The sequence below is a fragment of the Aphanomyces invadans genome, assembly GCF_000520115.1.
Source record: "Aphanomyces invadans strain NJM9701 unplaced genomic scaffold supercont1.68, whole genome shotgun sequence".
NCBI lineage: Eukaryota > Oomycota > Saprolegniomycetes > Saprolegniales > Verrucalvaceae > Aphanomyces > Aphanomyces invadans.
In genome coordinates this window covers 188,392-198,498 of record NW_008580213.1, presented here as the reverse complement: position 1 = coordinate 198,498, position 10,107 = coordinate 188,392, and the positions used below count along the sequence as shown (strand labels likewise).

The 10,107-nt window shown below is 53.5% G+C and overlaps 5 protein-coding genes across 5 annotated transcripts; 4 read left to right on the top strand and 1 right to left on the bottom strand.

Annotated features, from left to right (window-relative positions):
* The first annotated feature begins 2,091 nt into the window (after positions 1–2,091).
* On the top strand, positions 2,092–6,043 carry H310_14412 (serine/threonine protein kinase). The gene is made up of 3 exons (XM_008882269.1): positions 2,092–3,142; positions 3,190–3,697; positions 3,747–6,043. The coding sequence occupies exons 1-3, from the start codon at positions 2,117–2,119 to the stop codon at positions 5,927–5,929; spliced, it is 3,717 nt and encodes a 1,238-aa protein (XP_008880491.1). The 5' UTR covers positions 2,092–2,116; the 3' UTR covers positions 5,930–6,043.
* A 344-nt stretch (positions 6,044–6,387) lies between these two features.
* On the top strand, positions 6,388–7,245 carry H310_14411 (hypothetical protein). The gene has a single exon (XM_008882268.1). The coding sequence runs from the start codon at positions 6,408–6,410 to the stop codon at positions 7,164–7,166; it is 759 nt and encodes a 252-aa protein (XP_008880490.1). The 5' UTR covers positions 6,388–6,407; the 3' UTR covers positions 7,167–7,245.
* A 44-nt stretch (positions 7,246–7,289) lies between these two features.
* H310_14410 (hypothetical protein) lies at positions 7,290–8,018 on the bottom strand. Its single transcript, XM_008882267.1, has 2 exons — positions 7,530–8,018; positions 7,290–7,481 (listed from the first exon to the last, which is right to left on the bottom strand). Exons 1-2 carry the CDS (start codon positions 7,964–7,966, stop codon positions 7,427–7,429), a joined length of 492 nt encoding a protein of 163 aa, XP_008880489.1. The 5' UTR covers positions 7,967–8,018; the 3' UTR covers positions 7,290–7,426.
* Positions 8,019–8,143: 125 nt separating this feature from the next.
* On the top strand, positions 8,144–9,247 carry H310_14409 (hypothetical protein; the record flags this gene model as incomplete). The annotated part of the gene is made up of 5 exons (XM_008882266.1): positions 8,144–8,501; positions 8,547–8,589; positions 8,640–8,722; positions 8,769–9,023; positions 9,072–9,247. 5 exons carry the CDS (start codon positions 8,144–8,146, stop codon positions 9,245–9,247), a joined length of 915 nt encoding a protein of 304 aa, XP_008880488.1.
* Positions 9,248–9,562: 315 nt separating this feature from the next.
* On the top strand, positions 9,563–10,021 carry H310_14408 (hypothetical protein; the record flags this gene model as incomplete). The annotated part of the gene is made up of 2 exons (XM_008882265.1): positions 9,563–9,695; positions 9,741–10,021. The coding sequence occupies 2 exons, from the start codon at positions 9,563–9,565 to the stop codon at positions 10,019–10,021; spliced, it is 414 nt and encodes a 137-aa protein (XP_008880487.1).
* Positions 10,022–10,107: the final 86 nt, after the last annotated feature.

The window sequence follows — 10,107 nt, the reverse complement described above, 5'->3', positions numbered from 1 at the left end:
ACAAAAACGGGAGAAACGTAAAGCTACTGCAACATCGATCGACATGAACAACCTCATTCATGCAATTCAAGCAGGAATTGATGACAAGCGCCGCCGAGAAGAGCTCATTACTGAGCAAACAGCAGCAAGATTAGAGTTTGATCGCAAACAAGCTGCCCTTCGTGCCGAACAACACCACGCTAATTAGCGCATGATGATGGAATTGGTCAGCGCAATCGCTAACGTATTGAGTAAAAATACTGCTTCGATCATCACTCACATATATCCCGAAATAGAAGTCAAGAATCCTTACAGCACTGTTTATGTAGGGTATTTCACAAGTTAAACCAGGACAATTTATTTATGTCAATTTGCTCAAGTTAAGGAAACATCACATGAAGTTCACGCTGAGTGTAGGTCAAATGTGTAATTTTAATGTAATTCATTTCTAAATAGGGCAAGAAGCCAATGTATCATTTAGAATTTGTATACGTACACTTCAAAATACTTTGTACAAACAAAATTAGGACTCAAGAAGCAAAGTCAACTGATCATGGAAAGGTACGCGTCAATGCTTGGAGGTCGCAACCCAAAGTACATGGAGATTTGGTTGCCTTGAGGCTTCATACAAGTATGACAGTTGGTAAGTAAGGTAGCCACGAGCCAAAACATACCAACCGGGCAATGCCGAACCTTCATCTTCTTGTCGTAACTCACTTAACTCCACAAGCTCTTCACAATATGAAATGTCCATTCGATCGACTCTCGTACAGAGCTCATGCTTGAGTTGAATTGTGCTTCAGGGGAGCCGGGTTCGGCCATTGGGAAGGGACACGACAAGCATTGGCGGCATCCATAGGCAGGATCACCGTACAGACAATACTTTGACAACACGGAGCATGACTGCAGCTTGTCGAGCAAACGACTCATGGCCAGCACCGTAGAGTCGTGGCGGCGTCCTTCCACAGGGCCAAACATGCTGACTATGATGCCACACACCACCTTGCCAATTGAAGCAATGACGCCTTGGGTGACCATTGTACACAGCTCGCTGCAGATTCTCGTTGGGTTCTCCGTCGGTTCTTGCGCTTGGTCGTGAAAGATATTGTTTTGTTCCATCAATAAATCCAATACATGTCGTGACGTTGATACCGCATTTTGCTTGAATCGCAGTGGCATACATTGCTAACACAAATGAGATTGGTGCTATTCGTTAGACATACCTGAGCGCCGCGTCATCAAAGCATCGTCGAAGTACAAGCGGTCCGCGAACTTGGAATGTAGTAAGCGAACAGTTGTCAATATCACGCGACTGCACGCTTCGACAGAAATTCTTTTGCCACTGTGAATAGTCGTGATGGTTCAGCAAAACGGCGGCAAGTCAATGCAAGTGCCTCAAGCGACTCAATTCGATCGGACCACTCTGTTGTTATCCACTCGGGGAGGCCGAAAAGGTTGCAAAGGGTTTCCAATTGCGGTATGGTGAAACGGTACTTGTGCATCGCCGTCGCATTATCGAGCAATCGATTGAATGAGTTGTTGTACGAAAGCAATGGTCGCTCTGGTCTAGGTCGAATGATGTTGCGTTGAAGTAAAATGTCCATAATGCACATGAACTCATCAATGTCACCATTACCATGCTCCATGATACGAGCAATGAGAAGTAATGTAGAGCGCTTGGTCAAGGTCGGCGATAGAGACGGCATTGAGTGGCACTGAGCACTCGCTTTGTTTATCTGCGCTTTTTCTGGAAGTGAAACCTGAAGTTTGGTTGGTCCCGAAAGACGATTTTATTTAGACTTTGGCTCAATCTGAAGCCAAAAACCAACACCGAAAAATGGTGATTTCAGGTTTAAACTTCAGGTTTCGGATCTTGAATCGAATCTGTAATTTAGCCGACCGAATGCTCTCTAATGAATGACCTTGGGTATGATTCGCGTTGCAACAAATTAGACTTTTGCATATTGTGAAAATTATATAAATCGCCCGATTAACTTGAGTCATTCACCCCACCAGCTTTGTGGTTTTCAATGAGCCAACATTGGACTATTTTGTCTGAAAATCACCTTTTTGGGGACACACGACCATGTGCACGGGATGACCTGTGTACGTGCTGGCCAAAACTTTCGTTCACTGGATGGAGTACAATGTAGTTTGGAATGAAGGCTCCCTGGGCCTAACGCTGCGGCCTGAGCTCGGCAAAGACATGCCCCCCGTCGTGGGGAGGCTCACCCGCGAAGAGTCTGAAGCGGCACATGGCGGTGTCGCCGTCGGCCACATGCTTACAAGCATCAACGGCGAAGAGACAGCCAAAATGGGGTACGACGCGGTCGTGCACATGCTCAAGACAGTTCCAAGGCCGTGTCTCCTCCGTTTTCGAGTCCCAAAGTCCCTCGCCACCAGCCGATCTACTGGAAGCTCGTCGTCCGCTCCCAGCGAAGTCGTACCAAACCAGCAGCCGGACAACGCGATGCTGGTCTCGTCATCCTCTGGCCGTCCAAAGCGCGACACATACGTGGTCGAGTGGATCTACGGACCCCTTGGCTTGATCTTCCGCCATGCCGACTTGGACCACGACATTCCGTCTATTCGCAAGATTACGGGTAAAGGGCTCGGGTCCCATGGCATCAAGCACGCCCGTGTGGACGACATATTGGTCGAGATCAATGGCACCACGACAAAGACGCTCGGGTTCAACCGGTCCATTTCCATGCTGAAAAGCATGGAAAAGCCCGCGCTTCTCAAGTTTCAACGGTCGTCTCGCGAAAAAGAAATCGTGCGAGTTAGCATGCGCGAGCCACGCATCAAGTACGAGCCTGCCGCAGTCGCTACGCCGACATCACTCGGGGTGGCCGCCGAGTACGACATTGTGTGGTACGATGGCGACCTCGGGCTTAAACTGCGGCCAACAGCAAACGATGTCCCGATGATCTCACGCTTGACGGGGAAAGGCAGCGCGGTCGGTGTGGACAACTCGCGCGTTGGCGACGTCCTTGTCGCGATCAACGGCAAGTTTATCCACGAATCGTCGTACATGAGCACCTTGAGGTGGATCAAAGACACTCGCAAACCCATCACGCTGCGATTTCGATCGCGGGATCGCGACAAAGACGCAGCCACGTCGGCGTCCTCCATGTTGTTTCAGAAACACGACCAGATTCCGGTAATGGCACAGCCCCATCTACCGACGAGTGTCATGGGTGTACATAGGACTTTGTGCTCGCGGCGCTTCGTGTGGGCGAATACGACCAGGTGGAGGCGTATGCCCGCCGCGCCATGGCCGCATCGGGCTGTGCCAAGTCTGCGTTTGCATGGATGGGAGATGCGCTTCATCGTTGCGAAGAGTACGATTTGGCCCTGGCTGTGTTTGACAAAGGCCTGCAGCTCCATTCCAAGGACGTGGATTGTGCGGTCGGAAAGGTCGACGTCCGTGAAACGATCCAACTCGCCAAAGTGTTTGGGCCAAATGCAGCAGTCAAACTCGCCAAGGACCCAGAGATGCTCAAGCTGCTCAAAGATGAACAGTCCCGGCGCATCATCCAAGACGTGCTAATCCACCCGAGCCAATACCACCAGCACAAAACGCTGTGCGAACCCGTCCTGGCGTATCTCCAACAATTCTGCGACGAAACGAGTGGCGCTGCCCAGGATCACACCATCCTCGCCCTGCCTGTCAAAGGAACCCTGGACGAGCTTACAGCGTACCTCATGACGCCAGGTACGTGCGCATGTGCATATCCTCGACGTTTACGCTGTCGGCGTCGCAGGCAATCCTCGCAAGCATCGGCTGTCGGATACGTACAACGTGGTCGCGGATCTCTTGACCAAGTGCAACCATAGCGTGTTCAAAGCGGAAAGTGGTGGGAAGAAGTCCAAGAAACTTGTGGTCAAGCTCACCGACAAGCAGAGAGAAGTCGAGTTCTATGAGCGCATGGGGCACGACAACGACTCGGAGCTCTACATTGTCGACTGCGTCCAGATCATTGACGTGCCTCTAGCCGGGAAGGCCAAGTGTTTTGCGGTCGTGATGGAGCAAGGGCTGGCGTTGGACTTGGACCACGTCCACATGCTTCAACAGCAGCCGTTCCTGCGACTGAATTGCATCGAGAAGCTCGCGCGAGCTGTCCTCTTTTTGCACGGCCAACGACTCATCCATGGTGACATCAAGCTCGAAAATGTCGTGTACTTTAGCGATCGCATTTGGTACAAACTGATCGATTTTGACCACACGGTGCCGTTTGGGTCGCGCATTCGGCATTGCACCCCCGAGTACTGTCCGCCGGAAATGGCGCGATGCATGCTGCAGGGTCAAGCGTCGACGATCGCAGCGTCGCCCAAGTTTGACGTGTGGTGCTTTGGTGTGCTGGTGCTTCGTCTGTTTCTGGATGGTGGCCACTTGGATGAATTTGACGGGGTCGAAGGCGACGCCGTGTATAAACTGGTCGCGGCGCCGGGGTTTTCGTTCCGCCAGAGTCTGGCCAAAGTGGCTGCGTTGAACAACCGCCAAAAGAAGTACTTGCTCATGTGCTTGGAGCCAGACGAGTCCAAGCGAACGGGCAACTTGCGCGATTTGCTCAAGGCGCTCGAAACCAAATCGACAACTCACGGCATGGCGCCTGCACCGCCGTCGCCCATCGACCAACTATCGTGTCCGCTGCCACTGCTTTGGACGCTGTCTGTCATGACGGACAAGGCCCGCATCCCGCTCGGCGACTTTCTTCGAGGCCTGGACTGCCGCATCGGAGTCCTCAACGCGCCGACTGCCGAGTGCACGTGCGACGAAAGCGATATCGTGACGGTGTTGGCCGAGTCGGACGTGGTCGCTCTAGTGCTGCCGTTCGTGCGCGCTTATGGCCTTTTCTCGGGCATTTTGGACACGTTGGAAGACTACTACGGCACGGACGTGGCCCATTTCAGGTTTGCCTATCCTGATGCCGACAAACTGGACGCGACCGTCGCGTCCCTCGAGTCGATCCATCCCATGACGGCGATGCTGCCGTGCGAAGGGACCCTCCGCACCCTCCACGCCCGATTGACTCAAACCAAAGTCCCCCGAGACGAAGTCGACGAAATACTGGACACAGTGTTAGCGCAGGGCATGTCGGCCTTTGTCTCGAGCAACGACACGTCAGCTCGTGTGGCCGAGATTTTCAAGTCGATGGCCAGTCTCAACGCACTCTCCAAACCAACTCTCATCGGCGGATGGCGCAGCCTTTCGGGCACGAACGACGTCACGTGGAAGTGCCATCGCCACGCGCCGCACCATAGTACTTGCGAACCTCGAAACCTCGCCATGACGGAATTTGCCGTCCCAGAGCCGTGGGAATTGCCCATGTTGTGGTCGCTGGACGCCGCGGAGAAGCTGGGGAAATGCGACCCGTCGAAGCTTGAGCGAATGCGATTTCAACTTGTGTTTCAGTGCGAGTGGTGTGCGTCATCGTGCGGCAGGTTTGAGCCCCAGAACGATGCGGATGCACGAAACGATGCGTCGTTGCGAGAGGTGGGTGCGTCGGTCGCGATCCGGGAGATGTTGCCCATTTTGAACGCAAGCTATCTGGCGCGGAAGGCGTTATGTGTGGCGGCTCTGTTGGGTGTGTCGTTGGATGGGTTTCAGTTTGATTTGAAGGATACCCAGCACGTGGCCAAAATCGCGAGGGCGTTGGAATCGATCCATGGACGTCCCCCGCGCTTCGACACGGACGCGGCGTTCGAAGAGATTGTCCATCGACTCGAGACTGAAGACTTGGATGACGTGGAGTTGGCAGACGAAGCGAGGAAATTGCAGGACGCGTTGTTGGTGTACCGATCTATGGCTCTTCCAAAGATGAAGCAAGTGTTGGCACGAATGGGCTTTGACTGGAACCGCGCCCATGTCGGTGGGCTACGTCAAGTCCAATTTGCATCGGGATACAGCCGATGGGTGTGCCAAGTGCACTCGGGTGCCCCATAACACGGCAAGTGTAGCTCTATGTCGAGTGGATGTGAAGAAGGTAGATTCGGGTGGGGTCATGCCAATACACCCCTGTCGCTTTGTGTCGCTTTCAATGGCTTGTTGGGATATGGCGTCGTTCTATAAGCAGCACCAATGCCTAGAGCGCCATGGGCAAGACATGCATGCATCCTGAGCGCCCAGAAGTCGCACGTCGACTAGTCGGCATGTCTTCAGTTCGACGTGACCTCGAAACTTAAATCGCAAACCCCGAAACCCCGAAACGTTGTTTTTATCGACTTTTTAATTGTGCGCGTGGACTCGCCCATACTTATTCCAAGATCAATCACTTCATGGCTTTAAAACGTGGATTTGAAAGATGTACGGATGAATCCATTGATTCCAGGCATTGGATTGGCTATATTTTCAGCCAATAAAGTTCGTTCATTTGATCGCCTCGATTCTTCTCAATTCCCAATTGCGAATCGACATTGTCACGATGGGTCGCCGCAGGTCCGCCTTCCTCGTCTTCCTCTCCGTGGCCATCTGCGCCGTTGCTTCATTGCACTGGGCTCCTTTTGGCACCATCCTCGGTGTCACTGACGGAAATGTCGAAGTCTATTCGTGCCACTTGGATCCCGGTCAAGAAGCGCTCGACCAAGCTAGCAACTACGTCAATGGCACGTACACTGGGGTGCAATGGCAATGCGTGGAATTGGCCCGCCGCTATCTCCTTGTAAATTATGGTGTTGTATTTGGGGACGTCGACTACGCGTTCCAAATCTTTGACCTCGACACGGTCGACAAAGTCTCGGATGGGTCCAAGTTTGCCTTGAACAAGTTTGTGAACGGTGGGTCCATGCGTCCCGAGCGCGGCTCCCTCTTGATTTGGGACCCCACTGGCGAAATGGCTATCACGGGGCACGTGGCTGTCGTCGTGGACGTGACCGACTCGTACGTGGACATTGTCGAGCAGAACGTTGAGGACACGATTTGGCCCACGGGTCAATTGTACTCGCGCCGGCTCAAGGTAAAGCAGAACTCGTCGTCCTACTTTGTCGAGAAGTGGTACAACGATGAGCATCTCCTCGGGTGGGTCACCGTGGACCTTTCCAAGCCCGTAGTGCCGTTGAACTCGATGGCGACATCTTCGTTGCTCCCGACGTCGTTCGTCCTGTCCATCTTGGGCGTCTCTGCTGCGGTGGCATTCGTTGTGTTCCGCAAGCGCCGACTTCGCGACTACGACCTCGTGCATTAGGTTGATGGGTCGGCCGTAAGGAGCTAAATGATCTTTGCTTATTGCAATGCTTCGTGCATGTCTGTGTGCTGCGTGATGGGAACAAGATGTTCTCGGCTAGAATTGGTAGAATCGCAATTCTTCCCGAGACAAGGCAGCAATCTCGAAAGTAGTCACGTTTCTCACGGACACTCGCCGCCAACCTCCTTGGCTGGACTGAAGACGCACGGATCACGCGATAGCTATTCGAACTCGCAAATACATGGAACATCACTCCATTATCACAAATCGTTGTCGCGGATGTACCGGTTCCCTTCGCTTTCCTTGATCTCAGCTCTACAACCCCATGAGACTGCATCGAGGAGAGGCCTAAAGTGGGTGTACCTGTATCTTCCCATGGTCATGACTGCACGGCCATTGCGTTCAACTTTCTGGGGTGTAAAGTACGCGTTTGGGTTCGCGTCTTCTTCGATGGCGTTGTTGTCCACGGGAACTTGGCCCCCAAATCGTTTCGTGAGCCCTGAAGCAATGTACTCGTCAATGACTTGGATGCACGGATCGCAGACGCGCATGTTTTCGTCGCAAGTGGCAGCCATGTCGCGGTAAATGTGCTTTGTGCGGCTTGTCGAGCACGAGTCACACACAACAGCACCACAACGTCGGCAATGGTGTTTGCGATTCCAGAAGCTGAACTCTCCCTTGCATGCCATGCAGGCCAAGACCGACACGTCGGGGATCCATTCTCCGTCAGGCATGTGCTTGCGCCATGAGCTGTTGAGCGGGTCCTTGGACTTGGTCGACACAAAGCTGTCCTTGACCATCGCGCGACCTTCTTCCCGACTGAAGATCGAAACATCGCAGAAACGAACAAACCTCTAAATTCAATAATATATCGAAAAAGAAAAGGAATTCGAACATCCTCGTGGAAACCGGATAGATTGATTTATCCGGACATTTGTTACGAAACCCACGAGCATGCAACACATTTGATTACCGCGATGTTCCAGCGGCCGGCGTTCCGCCTCCTGGACGAGGACGACAATGCGCAGGTTGTGCTGAGCCCAAAGCGGACAGGTGTAGAAGAACAGGTAAAAGAGGCTGAGAACCCCAAATGGAGACAACGCCTTCGTCCCTGGCTGCCTCTGCTGGGGTACACTGTGATAGCGTTCACCACACTCGCTACCATGACGTACTTGAGCTTCTTCGCTGCAACAGTCGACGGCAAGGCGCCAACTATGTTGGGGTGTCGTTACTTTGGGTATTGGACGGGTCCGACATGTGGTCTCAACGGGATCGATTGCCAGCCGTTCGAATCGGACTGGAAACCGATCCGGTGTCCAACACGTTGCCTGTGGGGTACGTTCGTTGGCTTGACCATTCCATCCAACGACGGCTCTGTAGATGGGTCATCAGTGCTGGAAGTCATCGGAACTGGTGTGTATAAGTAAGATTTCACTCATCGTTCGAGTCTCGTTGCCACTGTCGACCTGGTAGAGGCGACTCGCGTATCTGCCGCGCGGCCATTCACGCAGGCGTCATCGGCACCAACGGCGGCTGTGCCATGATGAAGTACTCGGGTGCACCTGTATCCCATTCGTCGTTCGTCGCTCACTTGTGTCCCAGGTAGTCGCAATTCCTTCGAAGGCTCCACAGCGAATGGAGTGACGTCGACATCATTTGACTCGTGGTTTCCCAAGACGTTCGAGTTCAAGCCGACCGCGTCGTCAAGCTACTGTACCGACTTGAGCTGGGGCATCCTCGGCGTGGGTTTCGCGGCATGCTTTGGCCTCGTCTTTCTTCCAATGCCCCCTGTCGCGATGGTGCACACGTTGTGCGTTTGGGGATTTTTTTATGTGGCGGTCATTGCCGCCCCCGACGGTAAATCGTTCCGAGCCATGCACGAACGCTCATGTTTCTTTGACTTAGGCTACGACTACAAAGTCATCCTTGTGCGTCTCTCCACCCAGGTGTTTATCGTGGTCGCTGCGGTGCAGTGCTGGTTTCATTGGGTCATCCAGCACACTTTCCAAACCTTTCGCACGTCGTCCAAGCCGGTTCGATTGTATTTCCCTTGGAACGTCTTGAGCTCGTCGTGTGTTTAGGTCCAAGCTCTGGTGTGGGGCCTGTGCTACGTCGTTCCGTTCCACGTCCTCCTCCACTTGACGTTTTTCGCCTACATCCCGTGGCTTAACATCGACCTCGGAGGCTACAAGTACAACAAAGTGACCGACACCAGCGCGTACGTTGTGCTGATCGGCGGCGGCGTGCTGCTTTTGGCCGCGACGATCTACCTCGTCGTCCACTTGCACCGGCAAAAGCACTTGATCCGCACACTGGTCGGCTACGCCACGCTCGCCTTGTACTGCGCTGTCGTGTACGCTTTCTTCCCGTCCACGATCTTTCACTTGCACCACGTCATGGTCGGCCTTACGGTGCTCCCCCTCACGCGCGTTCCCAAGTGGCCTGCCTACTTCATTCAAGCAGTCGGCCTCGGACTGTTTATTCAAGGCTACGCTGCGTGGGGCTGGCCGACGTACCTGGACATTTTACGTACGACTCACGACCTCGTGGAGCGACTCATGTGATCCCGTGTAGCCCCAAAGTACCAAATCGACTCGGGCGATGTCCCTCCAGAGGCAGTGAACGCGACGGCGACGTCGGCCAACGTGACGTGGGAGCCACTGGACAACGTGGTTGGGTACGCGCTCATGCTGAACGGCGTGCAAGTGGCACGAACCCATCGACTTTGGGCCACCGTGGACAACCTCCAGCCAAATCGAACGTACTACATCCAAGTGTCGGGCATCGGGAACGGCGGCGTCGACGGATGGCCTGGACTCGAAGGCAACTTTTCGACGCTGCCCTTCCAGACGTGAGAAGTTTGGCACGTGTCACTCGAACCAAACCTGAGTGTTAATCCACGTATTGATACTGTGTTGATCCTCCGGTAATTTTGAGTCAC

Bases quoted from the DNA above. Each gene is read 5' to 3' on its own strand.
- H310_14412 (XM_008882269.1), top strand. From the start codon at position 2,117: ATGGAGTACAATGTAGTTTGGAATGAAGGCTCCCTGGGCCTAACGCTG. The intron at 3,143-3,189 runs GTAATGGCACAG...GGGTGTACATAG, and splicing joins AGAAACACGACCAGATTCCG to GACTTTGTGCTCGCGGCGCT. The intron at 3,698-3,746 runs GTACGTGCGCAT...TCGGCGTCGCAG, and splicing joins AGCGTACCTCATGACGCCAG to GCAATCCTCGCAAGCATCGG.
- H310_14410 (XM_008882267.1), bottom strand. From the start codon at position 7,966: ATGGTCAAGGACAGCTTTGTGTCGACCAAGTCCAAGGACCCGCTCAAC. The intron at 7,482-7,529 runs GTACACCCACTT...ATGGGGTTGTAG, and splicing joins ATGACCATGGGAAGATACAG to AGCTGAGATCAAGGAAAGCG.
- H310_14411 (XM_008882268.1), top strand. From the start codon at position 6,408: ATGGGTCGCCGCAGGTCCGCCTTCCTCGTCTTCCTCTCCGTGGCCATC.